Genomic DNA, 24,464 nt, shown 5'->3' on the forward strand with positions numbered 1-24,464 from the left:
CCCATTTGCAAATCTGTGTAGATAACACAAAATCAGAAATTTGAGGACTATCCTTCAGTGGAATTTAATGTTCAGGTTTTAAGTTTGAAAGTATTAGATTCCTGTTTGTGTTCATCTGTATAGGGAGGGGGAAAGAGTTAGTTTAAAACTAATGACATTAAATTCCACATGAATAAATGACTACCTTTAACCACTTAAATTCTCAGAACTTTAGTTTCTTCTTCTGAAATAACATCACAGTTACTAATCATGAGTATGAAATAAAAATACATTTTGTTGATTGTACTAGGCACTTACAAGGCTGCTCATCCTTCCTTAACTGGCCCACTAAGTACAGAACTAGAATTCACTATGGGATACTCACCTCTTGCTGACTGTCAAGGATTGCAGAGTTTGCAACATTATGAGATTGTTACTATTTTCTGTATTTCCAAGATTAGAAAACCAAGGCTGAAAGAAATTGAGTTAATGAAAAGGGAAGGTATCCCCTCTTCCCTCCCTACTCCCTGAGAATTATCACTTAAGATAACGAATCACTTCAGGGCACCTGGGTGGCTCAGTCAGTTAAGTGTCTGACTTTGGCTCAGGTCATGATCTCACGGTTCACAAGTTCCCAGTCCTGCATCAGACTTTCTGCTGACAGCTCAGAGCCTGCTTCAGATTCTGTATCTCCTTCTCTCTCTCTCTGTCCCTCCCCCACTTGCTAGTGTGCTCTCTTTCAAAAAGAAATAAACATTAAAAAATTGTTGAAATATAACCTACATACCATAAAGCTCACCTTTTTGAAGGGTCTACAAAGTGCTTTTTAGCAAATTCAGAGTTGTGCAATCATCACAATTATTTAATTTCAGAACATTTGGTTGCTCAAAAAAGAAACTCATACCCGTTAGCAGTTACTCCCCTTTTCCCTCCAGTCCTTGGCAGCTGCTAATTTCCTGTCTGTCTTTGTGGATTTGCCTCTTCTGGACATTTCATGATAAAAGGAATCATTACAAGAAGTAGCTTTTGTGTCTGGCTTATTTCACTTAGCATGATGTTTTCAAGCATCATCCATGTTGTAGCATGTGTCAGAATTTCGTTCCTTTTTAAGGCTGAAGAATATTCCATTGTATGGATATATCACATTTTATTTATCCATTCATCACTCGATGGACATTTGTGCAAAGCTCTAAGCCCAATTTGGTAATTCCCAAGTTTGATCTTTTGTTTGGAGTACCATACATTCCCCTAAGATCTCATCCACTTTGATAGTTTCTGTTCTTATTGTGGAGATGATTCCAATTCTAATTTTCAGCCCTTCATCTATATTAGTCATTTGTGTAACTACCTCACCCTGAAAAATTGAACTTAGGCCCCCCCCAGACTGACTTCTATATGAAGAGTGATTGGAGGATAAGATGCTGAGGGAAAGGAGGCCAGTTAAGTTGCCTAAAAGCAGTCTCCCCAAAATGAGAAAGGCCTAGCCATGAATGGTGGTCACAAGGACAGAAAAGGAGGCAGCAATCAAGGGGTACTGCAGGAAAGTAAGAAGGGCCCTGTTCTTAACCAGAGGTGGAGGAAAAAAGAATGATACAGAAGTGATTTAGATTTTCCAGGGGAGGGCATGAGGAGTTAGGAGAATTGGAAAACAGCATAAATGGTGGTGCCTATATGTAGGAGGAAAGCTGGGAGAAGCTCTTTTATTTTATTTTTTTATTTTTTTCTAATTTTATTTGTGAGAGACAGAGACAGCATGAGTGGGGGAGGAGCAGAGAGAGAGGGAGACACAGAATCCGAGGCAGGCTCCAGGCTCCGAGCTGTCAGCACAGAGCCCGACGTGGGGCTCGAAGTCACAGATTCTGAGATCATGACCTGAGCCGAAGTCAGAGGCCTAACCGACTGATCCACCCAGGTGTCCCTGGGAGAAGCTCTTTTAGAGATGATAAAATTAGTTTCAGATGGTTGAGTTTAAATTGATGTCAAGACGTGTAAACAGATGGCTTTCGGGCAGCTGGAGATGCTGGAATAGATCCTCTGGAGTAAAAGTAGAAATCTGATCAGTACCAGCCTGGCAATGGTTATTAAAACTGTGAGACTTGGTTGGCACTTCCAGCTTTTGATCTGGGCTCTGGAGATTCATTTAGTGTAGTCGTTTAATTCTTTGGCTACTTTTCAAGTGGCAGATAAAAGAGAATATGGAAACGTGAAGACAGAGCTGTGTGGTTGAAGAGTCGGAGTGAAGTGACAGGAGGACTGTGCAAACTCGGTCATCCAGCCTCTCACCTTCTGCCTCTGAATCCTCTTGTGTTACAGATGATGAAAAGGTCCTGGGAATGAGATGATTTGCCTTAGGTATTAACATCACATCAGTGTCAGAGCCAGAACTGGAACCGTGACTAATGGTTCCATTATGCCCATAAAGTTCTAAAGGAAAGTTCAAGAACAGTTTGTATTGTTTCTTACCATTCCCTCCCTAGAATCCAAGTCACTGGCTTCCCTGCATGCGACGTAGGGAAGACAGTGCCCACAGACTCTTGGTCTTGAAGGCCCTTTCTCTCCTGGTTTTCCTACCTCTCAGGTGGCCCCTTATCAGGTTTCACAGGCCCCTCTTATACCTGTGTCTTTCATAGTCCACTTGCAACTTGTCACCCATATTCAGAGTTTTGTCTTTGTTTAAATTGCTGATGACTCCTAAATCAGCCTCCAGCCTGCATATGGGAGTTTGAGGCTTAGGACCAACTGCCTACTGGGTGTCTCCGCTTCGATGTTCCAATAACATGCCCAGCCATGTTTGGTACCACTGTTACACACAACTTTATGCCAATGAACTTGCAAATCTAAATGAAATGGGTGACCTTTTTTTTGACAGGTTGTAAGTGGCCAGTATTGACGCAGGAATCTCAGCGGGCTAATTAAACATAGCAGAAATTAACAGATTATTATCTTCCTGCTACAAAGCCAGGTCCAGATTGTTGAATATTCAAAAAAATAAAACGCGTAATTGCTATGTATTTCCTCCCAGCTTAAGAAAGTTTTAAAAACTTTAAAAAAGTCTTAAAGTAGTACATGAACAGCTGTATTTTCTCCTGTTAAATTTGCCACCTTTGCTTTGTCTCTGTATAAGCACATATTTTCTTTTTACGTACCATTTTCAAGTCAGATTTTCTGACACTTCACCCTTAAATACTTCAGCAAATACTTCTCAGAGTAAAGATATTGTCTGGCATAATGACAATGTCATCATCACACAGAATTCATTCAAGCGTCAAATATCCAGTTCATAAATATCCCTAATTATTCCAAAAATGTTTTAAGGGTATCCTTTTATTTATTTTTGAGAGACAAAGAAAACAGGGAAGAAGGGCAGAGGGAGAGAGAATCCCAAGCAGGCTGCCCGCAGGCCGATCTCATAAACTGTGAGATCATGACCCAAGCCTAAATCAAGAGTGGGAAATTCAACCGACTGAGCTACTCAGGCGCCTCTAGAGTATCCTTTTAAAAACCAGGACAGAGCATTAAAAAAAAAAAAAAAAAAAAAAAAAAGGCAAGATTTTATTAGTTTTGTGATTTTTGATCCCCAAACCTGACAACAAAAAGCACAAAGACGTGAGACACACACACACAAACAATCCTAAAAAATACAAATGCAAAAGTCCTCACACAATATTATCATATTTCAGTATGTAAGAGGTCTGAATTTTTGAGGATACAATGTTTGTCGCTCTTTTCTTCTCCCCCATGACCTAGCAGCTTTCTGGTCAGATCCCACTGATGTCTTGCGTGACTAAACCATCGTAGGTCATTCCATCCCATTCCATCCCCAGTAGTCAGAGCGACTTGTTCAAGGAGCCCAAGGCAATCAGCATATACGGTATTATTGCCGGCTAGAGGTGCTCTAACCAGCAAGAGGTTCAATCCTTTCGCTGGCCAATTGTTAAACACCACTCCAATGTACCCCTTTGCCTTGCGAGGCATTCCTTTTACTGGAGCGTGGTGTTATTCGTCGGTTCTCCTTGGTCCATGGTTTGCTCCTTGGTAGCGCCAACATTGGACACCTAAACAGGTGTTGGAGCGCGGGAAAGACCACACGCTCTCCCTAGAGCCGCGGGACCGGGAAGCGGTCCGGAGGCGGAGCCTCGGCCGCACCAAGTCCTGCGTGCGGCTCTGCGCCGCCTCTCGCCGGGCCGCCGCTCTCCGCGCAGGGAACCGGATCAGGCCGCGCCGCCCATGGTGCTGCTGGAGAGAGCCATGGCCAGTAAGTAGCGCGGCGGCCCGGGGGAGGGATCGCCGGCTCAGCCCCTCGCCTCCGCTTGTGTCCCCGCCGCGTCCCGGGCCTTTCCTGACCCGGCGCCCGCGGGGTTGAGGTCTCGGGCGGCGGAGCGCGGCCCGGCGCACTCCCGGGGAGTCCAGGCTTTCGGGAGCGCCAGGCCTCGCGACCGGAAGGGCCCGCGTCTTGCTCCCTGCAGGGCTCCTCCTGAGTCCCGTGCCTCTAGCTGCGTTTCGGCACCGCCGGCTGCAAATTCACCTGCGTCGAAAGAGGAGGGAGACGGGTGCACACAAGTTCCTCGCCCCCTTCTCCCCGTCCCGACCGGAAGACTGCACCTTCAGTAATTAGGAGACTTACTCGAGTGTGGGAACCTCTGCCTTGTGGGATTCTTGGAGGCTGTTAGGTTTTGCATGAGAAAGCGAGACTATCCAGGGGTGTCGAGTTCACTGTATTCACCTTAGATTGATTTTTTAACTTGAGTTTTGCAAAAGCATGTATCCTAATTATTTGTGTTTTGAACCCCGTCATGTGAAAATGAAGCATCGTTTTTCTCTGATTTGGGCTGTATGGTAAGAGGCCTGATTAACTTGCCCCATGTTGCACCGCCCGTCACACCCAGTGGAGAATGCTCTCTTCCCAAACAGAAAAAACTGGACGAGCTGTTTCTGCACCTGGACATTGAGCTTTCGGGTTAGGTATTACATGTTACACAAGTCTATCCTGGATCAGCCCCAGGGGGCGTTTCCAGCCATCTTTCTTTGTCCCCAGGTCTTTGCCCGATCCTTTTACATGAGGTTTTGGAGTGTCCTGGACCCCTAGTCTGGAGACCTGGATTAATACAGTTTTGCCTCAGTCCGTGGCAACAGGTCATTAATCTTTCTGAACCTCAGTTTCCTGGACATCAACTGCCCCTCCTGAGGTCTTGCGAGGCCCCCACTAGATGCTAAGGTTTGTGCAAGTGCTCTGGTTTTCATTTTAACCTGCCAGTGCTCGGAGCAAGTCAGTGGCTGACTGAATGTTAGGATCGGGGTATGGAAGTCCTTTTACACACCTGCCTCTGGATGTGCCTGCTGTCTCTGAAGAGCCAGGACGAGACTGAGGCTGGTGGGCTTGAGAGATGTGGCTCGTGATGGTGTTGAGGATGGTGTCTGATTTCCTTGAGGAGTGTTTTCAAGTTACATGACCTCTCCCCGGCCCACCCAGAAACAAACAAATGCGGTTCCTGTCCTGCTTTACAGTTCCAGATTTTGGCTTGGATTGTCTCACTGACTTTGTTCACTGGTTTTGTGCAGCTTCCCTCCCCCCTGCAATTTCCTCATCTACCAAATAGTGTTAATGACGCTTCACAGATGTTTGCATGTATAGAGGGCCTGGCACATTCCGTATGCTTTTCCCACATTGGTCCCTTCACTTTACTATGTTTTATCCTTTTTTTTTTTTTTTTTAACCCCCTTTGGTAAGTCTTTCATTGTTAGATGATGATGAATATTAGGGCAGCCAGGAACCTTAAAAGTCATTGTAATTTTCACTTTACAGCTGAGGAGATGAATTGACTAGTATTGTTTTCCACATCAAGAAACTTCCCGATGGTAGCCTTTCCGTGTCTCAGCCCCTGTGTGGAGTGGGTAATCTGCAGAATGTCAGACAGTCCCAAGCTTGGATCAGGACTTTCTGGATAGGATGAGGGAGAGAGGAAACTCTCAGCATAGCCATGGTGTATTCATCTTTTAATCCCTCCAGAGCAGAGACAAAGCCCAGCTCCTGAGTTACCGTGGAGACTTTTAGTAGGTCTGTGTGATGTTCTGGTGACAGCTAAAATTTGCTCCAAAGTTATCCCAGCTTTCGTTTCTTGTTTTAGATTCCTTTGTATTCATTCAGATTCTGAAACTATTCAACAAGCTACATTCAGGGTTACATTTAGCTCTTCTCACTGTTTTTAAGATACACCAAGGAATGGAGCATCTGAGTTTTCCTACTTTTAGGGTTCACAGTGGGCCAAACAGGCCATCAGAGGTCGGGGTCTGTCGGTGTTGCCTCTTCTGGGGACATTTGCACCAGTACAGCAGATACCCAGAGGGAGAACTCTAATGGTTTTCAAGTTCTAGAGCTTAGTTTTTTCTAGAGCAGTGGTGGGGGAGGGAAGCTAGGGAAGGCCTTTACTGAAGATTCCTGAAGTTTTGCAGAGCTTCATAGGTTGCCACGTGCTTTTGATCCTTTAATGTAGCCTCCCGTCAGACCAGGAGCAAAAACTATGCATCATTCAGGGTCCAGGCAGGACGTAGAAACCACACCAGTCACTTGAACACGGGAAATTGTATATAAAAAATTATTAACCAGTGGGTGATGACTATAAGAGTTACAAGAGAACTCTAGAGAATATAGGAAAAGCACATATAGGGTGTGGTTATTAGCTCAAAGAAGGAATAAGCCTGGAAGAACCCCTGACCTTCTTGGCTGATGGCAAATCTTGTTGGCTCTGTGGGACTCAGTCCCTGATAAAAATATGGAGCCTCTTACTCGAGTAACAGGAAAAAGCACTGTTAGCTTTTTCTAACAGTCTCCCTTGCAACCTCTCGTGGTGTTATTTGCCACTTAATATTGTGCTCTTTGGGGGCACAGGAATATTCATGGCGCCAGTGCAAAACCTCACAGGTGGCCGGGGGCCCTGCCCAATGACTAAGCACATGTGCAGCTCCTTAGCCGCCAGGCTTCCCTCCCTCCAGCCGCTGGACCTTTGCGCCCTGCCCCAGCTGGTGGTGGGGAGGTGGAGGCAGGCAACTCCCCTTCCATTGGGCTGGCCGCCCCAGGTCACTGGGTAGTTTCCAAGGGATTTCACCTGCACTGAGATGCACTCTGTATCTGGAACAGGGGTAGCTTGAGTCCCAAGAACAAATTGTGAGGGACAGTTCCATCTTCAAGTTCATTCTTCCTTCAAGCTGTGTTCTCAGTAGTATGTAAGAAGCTGGCCCTGCCTGCTTTGCTTGAGGCTCTTGTGCTGGCGTGGGGCCTCGCCCAGAGATGTTGCTCTATCCCCAGGTTTCTCAGCCTCCACATCATTCACCTTGTGGGTTGGATAATTCTTTGTTGTGAAGGACTGTTGTGTACTGTGGCGTGTTTAGCAATGTCCCTGACGCCTACGCACCAGAAGCTACTGGCACCCCAACGGTGGTGACGTTGTCAGATGTCTTGGGGAGGGGGTGCAGAATCTGTCTCTGGTTGAGAGTTGCTTTGATCCAGGAGTCAGGTCTTCTGACAGCTGTTTTCTTGTATCTTCGTCCTCAGCTTTCCGCTTGGCCCTCATCCAGCTTCAGGTTTCTTCCGTCAAATCAGATAACCTCACTCGAGCTTGTGGCCTCGTGCGGGAGGCAGCAACACAAGGAGCCAAAATAGTTTCTCTGCCAGTAAGTATGGAGGCGGAGGTGGCCGCTGCCCTCTGGGAACTTCTGATCCAGTAGCATGCTGGCTGCTACCTCTCGTTGTCTTCTTGTGTCCTGGGGTCCAGCAGGGTCTTGTGGGTCCCCAGGATTGTTCCATGTTTAAGGGTCTTTGTGATAGGATGTGCCAGCGTGTTTACAGCTCTTTGGGATCATCTATCATGTTCAGAATCCTGGTAAGTTGTGTGGCTTACTTAAAGATAGAATACTCAGTGCCTTGGATACTTACCTTTTTTCCTTGTATAAGTAAGTCTTTCCAGGACTATGGCACACATAACTGATTGTAGTGCTAAGGCTCCAACATTTTTAGCAAATGGTTGAAAACTGGAAATTACTAGAGACATTTAGGAAGCCTGCAGTATCTTCCTAAGTATGGTAGCCTGTAGTAAGCCAGTAGGGCTCTGCATGTATTTCTAGGTGATTGCTTTTAGAACAGAACCAGGTAAAGGTTGCACCACATTTGCTTGTCAGCAGGTGTAGTGTTGGCCCAGAGCTGGGTTCTGCTCATGCTAAGACACGCCTATACTGCATTTTGGGTCAAAGGACTACTGGGATCAGTGGTTGAACTATTCCAGGCAGCCCCCTCTTCCACTTTCCCTTTTGCGCTGTGGGGAGGAGGTGGCCCTTTGTAAACCCTGCTTAGATTGACTAGAGAATTTTCAGGGCCACCTTATGTTTTAGGCTCCAGTCCATCACAGATGTGGCCAGTGAGTCAGAATCTTTAACAAGGGAGCTTGAGATCTTAATGTGAATCCAGTCTTCCTTATGGCCACAGTTATGGGACTCGCCTGTAGCCTGATCACGGTCACTTGTTGCTTTAAGTTGCCAGGAGCGAGAATGAAAGCACCTAATTCTGCATGTGTCCTCTCTAACGTGTGTTGTGTAAGCTGATGATCCTCAGGTTTGAGTTTGCTAGCACAGTGCCTGGTGCACAGTCTCAGTGAATGATGAATTAGAATCAGAGTCTAGTTTTTGCTTTTCTTTTCTCACAGAGCTGCGGCAGATAGCATATCCTGGAAAATGAGAAATTTCTGTATTTTTTCAAACACAGGCTTTATTGCTTTACGTAGTTAATAATATAGTTTTGAGCCAATGGATTCATTCTAACACCCGAAGTCCTATGATTAAACCCAGTTGTCATGGGGCTCAGGTGCCCAGGGTGGGAACTCAGAGTTCTGCGGACACTGAGGGAGAGGCGGATTAGCTGGGGTGACAGGGATCTGAGAGAGCACACATGACTTGTGTCCTCTGGCCCAACCTGAGCCAGCTGTCAAGTTCGGCTCGAGGCCACAAGCTCTTTAGCCCTAGGATGCCAGTGTTTTTCTTATCGGCTGTGTTTTACCCTTTTGAGAGCAGGGCTAAGGGAGGCAGCTGTGTCTTCTGAGTTTAAGTTTAAAATGGGTGGGCTATTTTCACGGTTTCCCCCCCCCCCTTTTCTCTGCCAACATTATTCTAGGAATGCTTTAATTGTCCATATGGCACGAAATATTTTCCCCAATATGCTGAGAAAATTCCTGGTGAATCTACACAGAAGCTTTCTGAAGTAGCAAAGGAGTGCAGCATATATCTCATTGGAGGTAACTTCCTACCCTCAAGGTATAATGACCTAAACATGAGAAACATCCAAATAATTTTTGTTTCATTTAAACAATGAAATACAAAGCATGTAAGTCAGACATTGAAAGAATGAGGTGGATCTTACGTAATAATGTGGAAGAATGTTCAAGACACAGTTATGTGGAAGAAGCACGTTCCGTATGATATGAACAGGCACTCTCAGATTAATCCCTGCCACAAAAGGTTATATATTTTTGTATGTGTTTGTATATGTAGCACATAGTAAGTATTGTATAAAGACGCACCAAACTGATAATGATGACTTTTCCCTGGAGAAGGAATGGGAATACAGGGCAGGTGGAAATGTGGAAAGAAAACACTGTATTGGAGTGTCTTTCATTATACTAATACAATGTTAGGAAATTTTGTTTTCTCATAAAGAGGCCACATATATCAAGGTAGCTTTATAAGTATGGTTTTGAAATAAATGTGGTTTCAAAATAAATTTTTAAAATGTATTTGCTTAAATAAAAATCAGTACAGTAAAGCTGTTCAATAGATCTAGCAAACAAAATTATTCTCTGTTATGACATGTTGGAATTAGAAACAGATGAGAGGTGAAGAAAAGACAAGCAATAAAAAAGAAATTCGGGAACTACATTCAGTGATGGCAGGATTGGCTTCCATTCCCATCAGGAGGCCTAATGGGGATACAGTTACTTTGCAGGACGTGGTGATTTGAAGTTGAGCAACAGTGAATTCTCTGTGTTTCTCTAGTGTTATAGATTAACAGATCTTGTAGCTCAAGATCAAAGCAGAATTCAGAACCAGTTTGGTTATTTTTGAACCTGTCTTTGGCATCTGACTTAATTACATTTCGTCTCTACTCTGGAGTTTGTCTCTGAAACATCATATTAAAGAAGACAAAAAAGAACATAATTAAATAACCCTTAGAAGATAGTATGCTTTATTGTTGGACCCAAGTGACAGTTTGTCAAGTGTTTGTCCTGTTATCATACAAGAGTGCTTTATTCAGAATATTTTCTTTGCTCCTGTGTTTCTCTTCTCAATGAAAGGTTCTGTTCCTGAAGAGGATGCTGGGAAATTCTATAACACCTGTGCTGTGTTTGGGCCTGATGGAACTTTACTGATAAAGTACAGAAAGGTAAGTAGGGAATGTGGCAAGCCTCATTACCTCTTGAGAATTTGCTGTGAAATCCCCTAGTTCCTCTCATCAAATTTTACACATGTGGGGCGTTTAACTAGTTGGTATAGTCAACTTGTCGAATCTTGGCTGTTGGCATTTTGATATAAATTTTAGACTTAGCCTGTCAGTTTCAGCAAAGGAAAAATCTGTAGGAATTTTGATTAGAATTGCCCAGTGTTTATAGTGCACTATTGACAATAGCCAAAGTATGGAAAGAGCCCGAATGTCTATCGACTAATGAATGGGTAAAGAAGATGTGGTATATGTGTATATATCAATATATTTATATCTATATCTGTATCTATATGTATATATATGTGTATATATATATACACACACACATATATATATATACATATGTATACACACATACATACAATGTAATATTACTCAGTGATCAAAAAGAATGAAATCTTGCCATTTGCAACAATGTGGATGGAACTAGGGTGTATGATGCTAAGCAAAATAAGTCAGAGAAAAACAAACATATGACTTCACTTGTATGTGGAATTTAAGATACAAAACAGATGAACATAAGAGAAGGGAAGCGAAAATAAGATAAAAACAGAGAGGAAGACAAACCATAAGAGACTCTTAAATACAGAGAACAAACTAAGGGTTGCTGGAGGGGAGGTTGGTGGGGGATGGCTAAATGGGTGATGGTCATTAAGGAGGGCACTTGTTGGGGTGAGCACTGGGTATTATATGTAAGTGATGAATCACTAAATTCTATTCCTGAAATCGTAATTACACTAAATGTTAACTAACTTGGATTTAAATTAAAAATAAATAAATAAAGCGAATACTTAGAATGATAAAAAAAAAAAGAATTGCATTGAAAATAGAGATCACTTTGGGAACAGTTGACATTTGGTAAATGCAAATACATTGAAGATTGTTAAATACTTTGGGTATTGATCCTTTTATTGTTGTGAAATCCCTTTCTTTCTCACAATAATCTTTGTCTTGAAGTTTATCTCTGATATTGCCATGGCCATTCTAATCTTATACTTACTGTTGTATGGTACATTTTTTTTCTAATTCCTTACTTTCAACCTGAATGTATCTTTGTATTTTATTTATTTATTTATTTATTTTAGCAGGTGTATTTAATTTATTTTTTAAGTTTACATCCAAATTAGTTAGCATATAGTGCAACAGTGATTTCAGGGGTAGATTCCTTAATGCCTCTTGCCCATTTAGCCCATCCCCCCTCCTGCAACCCTTTCAGTAACCCTCTGTTCTCCATATTTGAGTCTCTTATGTTTTGTCCCCCTCCCTGTTTTTATATTATTTTTGCTTCCCTTCCCTTATGTTCATTTGTTTTGTATCTTAAAAGTCATCATATGAGTGAAGTCATATGATACTTGTCTTTCTCCGACTAATTTCGCTTAGCATAATACCCTTTAATTCCATCCACGTAGTTGCAAATGACAAGATTTCATTCTTTTTGATTGCCGAATAATACTCCATTGTATATATATACACACACCACTTCTACTTTATCCATTCATCAGTCGATGGACATTTGGGCTCTTTCCATACTTCGGCTATTGTTGATAGTTCTGCTATAAACGTTGGGGTGCATGTGTCCCTTCGAAACAGCACACCCGTATCCCTTGGATAAATACCTAGTAGAGCAATTGCTGGGTCATAGGGTAGTTCTATTTTTAATGTTTTGAGGAACCTCCATACTGTTTTCCAGAGTGGCTGCACCAGTTTGCATTCCCACCAGCAGTGCCAAAGAGGTCCTTTTTCTCCGCATCCTTGCCAACATCTGTTGTTGCCTGAGTTGTTAATGTTAGCCATTTTGACAGGTGTGAGGTGGTATCTCATTGTGGTTTTGATTTGTATTTCTCTGATGATGAGTGATGTTGAGCATTTTTTCATGTGTCGGTTGGCCATCTGGATGTTGTCTTTTGAGAAGTGTCTATTCGTGTCTTTTGCCCATTTCTTCACTGGATTCTTTGTTTTTTGGGTGTTAATTTTGATAAGTTCTTTATAGATTTTGGATACTAACCCTTTATCTGATATGTCCTTTGCAAATATCTTCTCCCATTCTGTCAGTTGCCTTTTAGTTTTGCTAATTGTTTCCTTTGCTGTGTGTTTCCTTTGTATTTTGATGAAGTCCCAATAGTTCATTTTTGCTTTTGTTTCCCTTGCCTCTGGAGACATGTTGAGTAAGAAGTTGCTGTGGCCAAGGTCAAAGAGGTTTTTGTGTGCTTTCTCCTTGAGGATTTTGATGGCTTCCTGTCTTACATTTAGGTCTTTCATCTGTTTTGAGTTTATATTTGTGTATGGTGTAAGAAAGTGGTCCAGGTTCATTTTTCTGCATGTCGCTGTCCAGTTTTCCCAGCACCACTTGCTGAAGAGCTGTCTTGATTCCATTGGATATTCTTTCCTGCTTTTGTCAAAGATTAGTTGGCCATACGTTTGTGGGTCCATTTCTTGGTTCTCTCTTCTGTTCCATTGATCTGAGTGTCTGATTTTGTGCCAGTACCATACTGTCTTGATGATTACAGCTTTGTAATACAGCTTGAAGTCCAGTGTATCTTTATAATTAAAATGATTCTCTTGTAGCTAGCATACAGTTGGGTCTTGTTGTTTTATTCATTTTGACAATTTCTGCCTCTTAGCTGGAGCACTGACTTCACTTATATTTAATTATTGATATGGTTTGATTTAGGCATTAGACATTTTAGTGTTTTTTTTCTTTGTTCCTCTTTCCAGCATTCTTTTGGTTTAGTTGAGTATTTTTTAGAATTCCATTTTAATTTAACTATTGGCTTTTAGTTATACCTCGTTGCTTTTTTTTTAAGTTGTTGTCCTAAGGATTACCATACGCACCCTATCTTTTCATAGTCTACTTAGAATTAATATCCTACTATTTCATATGAAATTTAAGAACTTCACAATTATATAGATCAATTTCCTTCCTTCTCCCCTCTTTCTGTTATAGTTGTCATACGTATTGCATAATAAATCCCACAAAACACTAAGTTTTTAAGTAATCATTTGTATGTAAAGAAATTTAGATAAAATTATTTTGTTTGCTGAAATATTTAGCTTCTTTGTATTTTTCTTTCTAAAGATCCTAGTTCTGTCTGGTATCTGCCTTCAAACAGAAAGATCTCCTTTAGAATTTTTGTAGTGAGGATCTGGTAGGTAGGAATGCTCTTAGTTTTGGTTTATGAATATATCTTTATTTTGTCTTCATTCTTGAAAGATATTTTTGGTGGAATAGAATTCTGGGTTGACAGTTTTCTTTTCTCTCCTAGCAATTTGAGCAATGTTTTTCATGTATTTCCTAGCCTCTTTTTAAGCATTTTTCTGATAAGAATTCGGTGGTGATTTGTATTGTTGTTCTGTATGTAATTCGTGGTTTTTTTCTGTCTGCCTTCAAAATGTTTTCCATAATCTTTAGTTCTCAGTGTTTTGACTCTGATGTGCCTATGTAGATATAGTTTTCTTTTTATTTCTCTTGCTTTGTGCTTATTTATTATTTTTAAAAAATTTTTTTAAACTTATTTTTGAGAGAGAGAGAGATAGTGTGAGCAGGTGAGGGGCAGAGAGAGAGGGAGACACAGAATCTGAAGCAGGCTCCAGGCTCTGAGCTGTCAGCACAGAGCCCAATGTAGGGCTCAAACTCATAAACTGTGAGATCATGACCTGAGCCTGAAGTCAGACGCCTGACTGAGCCACCCAGAGCCCTGCTTTGTGCTTCTTTAATCTGTAAATTTAACTCTTTCGTCCTGTTGGGGCATTATTTTGTTAAATGCCTTTCTGTTCCATTCTCTTATTGGACTTCAATTTTGATACTGTTCTACCAAACCAGGTTTCCAAGACTCCAGTTTTTTGTTTTTCCAACCTTTTTCCTCTATCTTCTTCAGCTTGGACAGTTTCCATTCATCTGTCTTCAAGTTCTCAGAGTCTTTCTTCTGTAATCCCTAGTCTCCTGTGTGCCATCCCAGTGAAATCTTTTAAAATTTCAGATAAACTTTTATTTCTCTACTAATTATATCCTATTTGTCTATTCATTAAGAGCATATTTCTCCTTATACCCTTGAGCCTAGTTTAATAGCTCCTTTTTGGTAATTATCACATCTGACTCAGGCTGGGGTCTGCTTCATTGATTATTACGTTTTCTTTAAAGTTAGGTAACATTTTCTTATTTGTGTGTCTAGTAATTTTGGATTGCATATTGGATTCTATGTTGTTGAGATTCCAGCTTCTATTATATTACTCTGAAAAGGGTTGAATTTTTTTGTTTTAGTAAGTAGTTAACTTCATTGTACTCAAACACCATACTCTTTTTCCTTTGTGAGGTAGGCAGTAACTTCAGGTTCTCCATTCTTTTTTTTTTTTTTTTTTTTTTTGTTTATTTACTTTTGAGAGAGAGCACGTGTGCATGCATGAGTGAGGGAGGGGCAGAGAGAGAAGGAGACACAAAATCCAAATCCAAACAGGTTCCAGGCTCTGAGCTGTCAGCACAGAGCCCAACGTGGGGCTCACCACAAGATCATGATCTGAGCTGAAGTCCAGTGTTTAACCGACTCAGCCACCCAGGCACCCCTCAGCTGCTCTGTTCTATCTAAAGTTGTTAGCTTTGGGGCTAAACAACTAGCTTTTTGTGCTAGTAACCTCACTGTTTGAAGTGCATATTTTTAGTATTGAGTTTTCCAGTCCATGAATGTGTATATCCCACCGTTCATTCAAGCTTTTAAAAATTTCTCTTGAAAATTTTTTTTTTAATTTTTTTAATTAAAAAAAAATTTTTTTTAAATGTTTTTATTTACTTTTGAGACAGAGAGGGACAGAGCATGAGCAGGGGAGAGGCAGAGAGAGAGGGAGACACAGAATCTGAAGCAGGATCCAGGCTCTGAGCTGTCAGCACAGAGCCCGATGCGGGGCTCGAACTCACAGACTGTGAGATCGTGACCTGAGCTGAAGTCGGAGGCTTAACCGACTGAGCCACCCAGGCACCCCTCTCTTGAATTGTTTTTATAGTGCTTTGGGTACAGTCTTGTATATCATTTGCTAGATTTATTCCTAATTGGTGGTTTTTGATGCCCTTTCATTTTCTGTTTCTTGCTAGTATATAGAAGTACAACTAATTTTAAAAGTACTGACCTTTTATGTTGTAACCTTGCTAAACTCCTTAATTTCAATAATTCAGCTGTAGATTTCTTTTGGAGTTTGTAGGTACATTGTTATATCATCTGAGAATAATTACAGGGTTAATTTTATCTTTCTCATCCTCATGGTTTTTATTCCTTTCTGTTGCCTTGTTGCTTGGGTTAGGATCTCTGAGATCCTCTGAATAGGAGGAGTCCTTGTCTTGTTCCTGATCTCAGTATGAAAAGGCTTTTAATGTTTCACTGTTAAGTATGATGTTCCTTCCTTTTTTACTTTTGCAGATGCTATGTCAGAGTAAGGGAATACCCTTCCCAGAAGAGTTTTTTTCTTCTGTTTTGAAAATATGAATGGATTTAGAAGTTTGCCAAATGCTCATTATGTACCTCTTAAGATGTTCATATGACTTTTCTCCTTTATTTTGTTAGCTATTTGTAGTAAATTACATTGATTTCCTCATGTTAACACGTGCTTTCCTTGAATAAATCCAATTTCAGATGATGTGTTGCACTTTTTATATATTGCTGCATTTAGTTGGGAAAATTGTACCGATTTTTAATTACCCACTCTCCACCTCTCCTGCCAATGTGTCAGTTTGATTATGATTCTGTGATGAAGACTTCAGTAAGCATTTATACTGAATAAGAAAGTAACACATTAGCTGCCTTCCGTAAGAAACCTAGATATCACCTTGCGTACTACATAGGAAAGAAGTGTCATAAAACTACTGCTTTGTGGATTTTTTCCAGTTTTGTATATTAGAGCTCATTTTGATAAGATGTCAGCTTGTGGGTTGGGTTGTGGGCAGGTTGGGGTTACTATTCGTATAGTTGATCTTAGAGCATCCCTATTTCTGGGCATGGAAGGACGTTTGTAAATTGCTGCCGTGAACCCTGCTGGAAAAGAGGTAACCAAATCCATTACTTGTGATGCAGCTCCATCTGTTTGATATTGACGTTCCGGGGAAAATTACATTTCACGAATCTGAAACGTTGAGTCCCGGTGATAGTTTCTCCACATTTGATACTCGTAAGTACTAAGTTCACCTGTTTCAGCAGTCTCAGTAGACGAGGGCCAGGCGTTCTTTTCTTTTCTTTTTTTTTTTTCTCTTATGTTCTTCCCCGACTTCTTTACATACCCTGACTATAAGACCAGAAATGAGAAGGGTATAGAATGGCCAGAGATCTAGAAATAGTGGGCTGAATGGAGAACTACGGGTTTGTCATGATTTTGCTCTGCCATTTGGTCACAGACTATTCATATGATCACTTCCAGAGTTTATCTGTCAGGCTGTGATTGAATACTTCCCACATAGAAATAAGCATTCAATTAGAATGAACTTCTTATTTCTAATCTGCTGACATAAATGATGTCTTCGTGAGGGAAAATCCAAGCAGGCATAAGCTTGTACATTTTCTCCATCCATGGGCCCTGGGTAATGTATTACCTTCATTGTTTGGTGATCTCAAATGGAGGCTTTACCCTGCCACGCCATGTTGCAAAAGAGGTTAACTTTTCATTTGTGCATTTTCTGTTTGAAAAACAGCTTACTGCAGAGTGGGCCTGGGCATTTGCTACGACATCCGCTTCGCAGAGCTCGCACAAATCTATGCGCAGAGAGGTGAGATCACCGAGGTTGTGCTGTGGAGGTGCTTCCAGCTTTGGTTCCGGCCTGGTCTTCGTGGGTAGAGGGAGGGAGCCCTTGGTCAGAAAAACCGGAGGAGAAGCCTTACTCTGTCCACCCTCATCCCGGCTGCTCAGACGTTGCTGCACGTGGACAACACAGCTGTTTGGAGGTTGCATTTCAGCACACCGTGGAGCTAAGCAGGAGCCATGCTCCTAAATCTTCTCTGCCCCTCGAACCCTTCTTGCTACTGTATTTGGAAAGAGTAGCTTGGAGCCCGCTAGAAGTGAGGATGTGGTCTATGGTGCCTGTCATGATTTCACACTCAGTGGTCCTGCAGGTTGGGCACAGTAGAAATGTAGTCAGTGACATTCTGGTCCAGAGAACAAGTGTCCTTGCTGTCCTGGAAGAGCACGGAGCCAAGTCACAAGATCTGGGTTCTGGTTCCAGCTCTTTCCCTTAATGGACATGATACTTTGAGTAAATTATTTAATCTTTACAGCAGCATGGATCTCCATTTTTTCATAGGCATGGGGTGGAGATTAAGGAAGGAGAGCTTAGAAAGCTCTTTGTGTGATAGTCAACAAATAGGAGCATCCCACTAGACTGTCCAAGCTACTCTGATTTGGACTTGACTGTCACTTCAAGTGGAATGGGTGCAGGCGTTGTGACTGCCTGGTCAGCAAAACAGGTGGGGGGTGCACAGGCTCTGTGTTGGCGGTTTCTGTTGACTTCTGTCAGTAAGTGTTAGAGCACCTACTCTGCCCCTCATTTCATTTGAAAAGCATTACAAAATGTGGTCCTTGGCCACGCAGAGCTGGCCATATGGTGCTGACAGAAATCTGTGAAGTCACATACAGTGGTTTCGGTCATCAGTAGCACTGTTCTTCTATGTCTATGTGCAGCGTGTATGTGTCCCCAAAGGAATCCTACCTTGGCGGACATCTTTTTTTTTAGGTTTGGGAGAGTTTGAGTTTGTTCCCCACTGGGTAAGGACCAAAATGGGGACTGAGTGTGGGGTGGTGTCAACCTGCACCCATTCTTCTCTGGCCGTTCTGTCTCAAGGCTGCCAGCTGTTGGTATATCCTGGAGCTTTTAATTTGACCACTGGACCAGCCCACTGGGAGTTGCTTCAACGAGGCCGGTAAGAAAGCATCTCAGGCACACCTTCAAATGTCAGTGTTGCCTTGTTGCAGAGATTTCCAGTCTGGGGGAAGAACCAACCTTCCTGATACAGGATGCTGCCCCTGACTCAGGTGCCCTGACATCCAGATGCAGTGGGAAAGGATGAATCACCCTGTTGACTATGTTGCTTGGATCGCGATGCTTCTCCTACCCCAGCCCTTACCTCATTCTGCTAGTCCTAGAATACCCTGCCGAGACACTGTTTTTCTATTCTGCGAATCCCAGGCATTGCATAGTGTCTTTGGCATATCCCAGTAGCTGTTACCTGGGTCCCTGAGGCTGAGGAGTGAGTGGTGAAGGGTAGATGGCTGAGGTGGATGTAATATGGAAGGGGAAAGGAGTGTGACTTGTGTGTCTGTGTAAAGTGTGCTGAAAACCATGAAATATTGGTCAGAGACGCTGGCTCTCTCCGTTACAGTTCTGTTAGTTGAGGTATCCTATACTTAGAGGAAAGTACACTGATTTTAAGTCTGTAGGTTGGGAAGTTTTTACATGTGTATGCACCTCTGGCCGCGGTCAATATAGAACACTTCCGGATCTCTAGAATGCTCCCCTTTGCTCCTTCCGTCTACCCTCTCCTTTGCCCAGATATGGCCACTATTCTCACTTCTAAAGAGGTTGGCAATTTTTATTGGAGGAGGAAGCAGAGGTGTTTGGTTGGTTGCTTGGTGGAAGATGGGGTAGGGGTGTCTGATACCATGAATATTAATTCATGCAGTCTTGTAGGGAGCAGGAAAAGCTTGGGAGATATCGGAATGGCCTGGCATGGACCTGTTGGTTGAGCCCAGGATGCTCCCAGGTGAGGTGGCTTGATGTACCCAGCCTGCCACCTGAAATTCTTACCTAATTTGAGATGATGGGGCTGTGGCCACTGGAGGCATGGAGATGCCACACAGCCCTGCAAAGTGTTTGGCCCCAGCAAGTCCAGTCCAGTCTCTCTGGCCACCTTGACTTGATTAACCAGAGAGGATCTGCTCGTTTATATGGTAAAAGGTTGGCTCAGGCCAGGATCTCAACTGTGGCAGTATTAACATTTTAGACTAGCTCATTCTTTGTTATAGGGGCTGTTCTGTGCACTGTAGGATGTTTAGTAGCATCCCCGACCTCTACCCTCCGGGTGCCAGTAGCAACCCCCATCATGAAAGTCAAAAAGTCAGAGTCAGTGTCTTCAGACATTGGCAAATGGCACTACTGGGCAAAATCACTCCCAGTTGAGAAGTGGCTTATGCATTAAGTATACTTTTAGAAGAGAGGGTTTCATGGCTTCGTTTGTTCCCTTCCATGTCTGAGCCAGCCTATCCTGTCCCAGTTTTTATTTTATTTTATTTTATTTTATTTTATTTTATTTTATTTTATTTTATTTTATTTTATTTAAAAGACTTTTTTTAATGTTTATTTATTTTTCAGAGAGAGAGAGAAAGAGAGCATGCGTGCGTGAGCAGGGGAGGGGCAGATAGGGAGACACAGAATCTGAAGCAGCCTCCAGGCTGTGAGCTGTCAGTACAGAGTCCAACACGGGGCTCAAACTCAGAAACTGTGAGAGCATGACCTGAGCCGAAGTCCGATGCTTAATGAACTGAGCCACCCAGGCACCCCCCACTCCGTCCCAGTTTTTAAAAGAAGGATCTGTACCCTTGGGATAGAAAAATGTTGCCAATCTATAATATATGAATTACCTCTTTTCTGTCTGTTGACAACAGGGCTGTTGATAATCAGGTATACGTGGCCACGGCATCTCCTGCCCGGGATGATCAGGCCTCCTATGTTGCCTGGGGACACAGCACTGTTGTGAGTCCTTGGTGAGTTGGCTAAGCAGGGAAAGGCTCTCCAGGAGCTTGGGAGAGATTGCACTGGGGTGGTGGGTTGTCTGATTCCCCACCAGCCCTGCCCCTTCCCAGCCCTCCATCCTCACATGCCTCCTCGATCTCCACTTCGTCTGCGAGAGACACTTGCACTTGGAAACCACGTGAGAAAGAATCGGGGCCTGCTGTCTTTCTTGATTGAGCATTTGACCTTAGCCCTCTTCTGAGCTTCTCAGTAGCTTTTGTTATCAGTCAGACTTTGATCACATGGGGGAAGCACGGCAGCAGTCATGGGTGGGTGATTTTAGTAAAAGAGGCTCTCAGATTGTTGGCTTTTGGTTAAAATTTAAGCTAGGTGATTAGTTGTAGAGCAGAAATGGGTTATAGGGTGAGGATTTTGCTCCCTGCATAATGATTAGAGGATGGGGGAGGATGGGTTCATTTAAGCAAAACTGTGACCTTGTCCTCTGTGAGAGTGTAAAGCATTGTCTTAGAGAAGCCAGCATGGGAGTTCTCCCACCTGCACACCCAGTTGTATGTTACTGTACGTAACTCATGGTCTGTACTTGAATGGTTTCCACAGCACTTTCACACACATGGCCTCCATGTGAACGAGACTTTTCCTATGTTAAGCTCAGTTTATAGATGGTAGAATTGAAGTTCGTGGGATAAAATAGCCAGAACTGGTGTTTAGATTCGGGACTTCTGACTTTAGAACTCGGATTTATTCCATACCACTCACACATCTGTATGATTACACACATACTGCTGTGTATTTACATAATTTCAGGATAAATATGCCAGTAACAAGGCCGAGAAGGGTTATATATCACTGGGGTGTGTCTGAAATTCTCTCTTCTGACCTTCTAGGCCCCAAAGATGAAAGAATGTGATAGGGGAAGGCCTTGGAAGATAAGACCAGTGAGAGATTCCAGGGAGCCTCCTGCATATTAGGTTTGGAAGGCACTGGCAGACTGGAAGGATTAAGTTGTCTTGAACATTTTCTTAAACTTGGTTCAAGTTCCTCTGTTCATTTGTTAGTGACAGGCTTCCTGGCCTTCTGGCAGCTCTGCTTCCCTGCTAGGGTTCTCCTGATGAACTTCATTGCTGATCAGGCTGGCTGCTTCTGACACAAAGTAGTTGTACTTTATTCTTTTCAGAATTCTATCTGTAGGACTTGGGGCCCTCGGTCTTATATTGACATCAGGAATGGCTGCCTGGGGTTAACCCAGAGAGGGAGATCTTTGAATGCCAGAGCAAATGGGGAAGAAATAGAAAAGAATAAAAATGAATTCAGTTAAGTGGCATTAATGATGATGTTTGTAGCTCATTTGTGCCAAAAATTTGTTTGTGGCCATCTGGGAAATGGAACCAATTACTGTATCAGATTGTTTGTTAGGTCAGATTACTTTATTTTGTGCTTTGGAGAAATTTCATTTCACTAGATGTTTTTGAAGCCCTGCTTTGGGCCAAGAGACTCAGCACTGGAATCTTTTCCACATCAGCCTTTCCCCAGATTTGGGAAGGAGTGTTCCTGTTTCTAAGTGTGAGGCTCCTCTCCTATTGGGGTGTGCTTTACACACCACTTCTATCCAGACCCCAGGCTGAAACCTTTCCTTCAAAAACTGAAACCCAATAACATAGGGACCCAGGGACCACAGGCACAAGACTGGAGATCCAGGCAGTGCAGGGCTGTGCTCAGACCCAACCTTACCATCCCCTGCCTTGGAAAACATGGAAGGAGCAGAGCCAGACCACCCTCCCGAAAGGGGTCTTTCTGATCTGCACTCATGAAGGGACAGGACAGAGCTTCCCGCTGCTTACAGGTAGCTCTGTTTTCAGAGGTTTATAATCATGGAGGAACTACCACTTCCTAGCAGTTGGCAGTTTACAGAACATACTCCGTAATCTAATCTAAGTCCTCACAGAGCTCTGATTTCCACTTTATAGACTAGGAAATGGAGAGTGCAGGTGACTTGGCACAAGGCCAAATGGCTACTTAAATGGTGGAACAGGAATTTATGCCCCTCCTTTCTTGTCTTTAATCTCAGATTCCTTCCCCTGAGGCCTTCGAGGTGGGACAAGAATAGGGATCCTGACACCCACAAACATTAGTGACCTACTCCCTAACAAATCTCTTTCAGGGGAGATGTCCTTGCCAAGGCTGGCACTGAAGAGACCATCGTGTATTCAGACATAGGTAAGATCTGCTGCGGCACGGTTGAGGTCTCTGGCATCCCCATTGGTCTGAGGTGATTCCTAGCTGTGAAGCTCCTGTCGCTTGGAGGGGCTCCCTTGTGCCACCTTCTCGTTTATCCTTGGTTCTCCGGCCAAACCCTGGGGGCTATAACTCTGGTTGAGTTTTCTTGGTTTGGTTTGAAATAACTCCAGCGGGACCGCCAGGTCACCCGGTGCCTTTGGACAAGGCCTCTATATTCCTGAGTTACTTGCCGAGACTCTGGTGGTTTTTATACTGTTTGGGGAAGAAATTCTCATTGGTTAGTGAGGAGTTACATCCTATTAATAGTACACTTTCCTGTTTTTGCAGACCTGAAGAGGTTGGCTGAAATACGCCAGCAAATCCCCATTTTTAGCCAGAAGCGATCAGACCTTTATGCAGTGGAGGCGAAAAAGCCCTAAGGTTTATGCTTCTAACATGTCATGAAAAACAGGATGATGTTTCTGCAATGTAATCAACTCCCTGTTGAATTCTTTAAGGAGATTTTTTTTTTTCTAATTTCAGAGTTTTCCTTTCTTGGGAACTCTCTATTGAGATGATGGAGCATCAGCACATGATATTTTTCACACCATATTAGATAGTTAAAAAGGGCTCAGGCTGGCCTTGCGAGCAGAAGGAAAAGGAGATGGCTATAACTCCCATACTAAGTTGCTTCATAGCAGTTGGTGAAAGTATCAGATCTTGGTATCCTGGTGGTTGCTTCACCTGGTACCAATAGATTTATGTCACATACCGCTTATCTCACTGCTGGGGTTGGAATCCATTACGTAGAAAATTTGGTCTGGTGCCACTCTCTTTTGAGTAGGACGTTGAAGTTTATATTTTTAGTCTGTGAGTAGCTATGGAAAGCAAGGTTATGGACCCTTGGTGTTTGCTAGAGGAGATGGCAGCCCCATCCCTTCCCGGCAGCCTTGGGGCTCTTCAAATTCAAGAAGGAGCCAATGAATCAACCCCAGACCCTCCTGGTCTTAGAGAAAAGGCAGTACCAACAGGGAGTCCTGTGGAAGAATGGCAGCAGTGGCATTTGGTCAAGGCAACTAAAGTATGAGTCTCTGTAAAAGATTTTCCTGATGGGGTGAGTGTCTGAAAATATCTTTGTCTTTTTGCTTTTCTCCCTAGTAACACTTTCTAGCTTGATGAAGGCAAGCTAGTGGTTTTAGCCTAGTGGTTTTCAGAATCCTTTTGCACAATTAAAAATTAACGATTCCAATGAACTTTGTTTTTATGTATGTTACAGTTGGTGGTGGGCTAATAAACATTTAACAACCAGCTGTCCAAAAAAAAAAAAAAAAAAAAAAAAGGCCCTGATTTTGCAGTAGTTGGCAGTAGTATTTGCCAATTTCCTTGGTATAAATACTTTCACTGTGGCCAAGTACAGACTATCAACATGACCCCTCTAAACACAGAGTTGGAAATAGATGCACAGTGGGCACTTGTGAGCTGGTGTAATCCTGCTCTCGCACACCACTGTTTACATATGTAGAGATATTTATCATCCTGGAAAATAAAACAAAACCTTAAAATAATACACAAGCACACATTCTATTAGCTATAAGAGTGATGATATCATCATGTGTCATTTAACCCTTGGAAACCGGCATTGTATACCCAGAGGAGTACAGGAGTGAAAAAGGCAAATGACGTTTTAAAATTAAGTCTACAATTTGGTAAAATTTGACACATGTATACATCCATGAAAGCGCTCTCATCAAGATAATGAACCCTCCCCTGGTGTTTTCTTAAGCTGTTATATAATCCCTTCAGCCACTCTTCTCCTCCCCAGGCGATCACTGATCAGCTTTGTCACTGTAGATTAGTTTGAATTTTCTATAATAACCCAAAAGTGGAATCATGCCATATGTATACTTTTTTACATCTTCTTTCACTCATCGTAATTACTGGGGGACTCATTCCTGTGTGTATCACTCATTTCTTTTTTATTGCTGAATGGTAGTCCACTGTATTTATCTGTTCACCTGTTGGTAGACATTCGACTTTTTAGTTTTTGGCTATTAGAAATAAAGCTGCTAGAAAACA

At 42.7% G+C, this 24,464-nt stretch overlaps 1 protein-coding gene across 1 annotated transcript; it reads left to right on the forward strand.

The window, feature by feature from the left end:
• Positions 1–49: 49 nt before the first annotated feature.
• Positions 50–24,464, forward strand: NIT2 (nitrilase family member 2). The gene is made up of 10 exons (XM_049629349.1): positions 50–4,234; positions 7,529–7,647; positions 9,137–9,257; positions 10,314–10,402; positions 16,513–16,606; positions 17,124–17,198; positions 18,267–18,345; positions 20,087–20,185; positions 22,333–22,388; positions 22,737–24,464. Exons 1-10 carry the CDS (start codon positions 4,207–4,209, stop codon positions 22,826–22,828), a joined length of 852 nt encoding a protein of 283 aa, XP_049485306.1. The 5' UTR covers positions 50–4,206; the 3' UTR covers positions 22,829–24,464.

This window comes from Panthera uncia, chromosome C2, assembly GCF_023721935.1.
Source record: "Panthera uncia isolate 11264 chromosome C2, Puncia_PCG_1.0, whole genome shotgun sequence".
In the NCBI taxonomy this organism is placed as follows: Eukaryota; Metazoa; Chordata; class Mammalia; order Carnivora; family Felidae; genus Panthera; species Panthera uncia.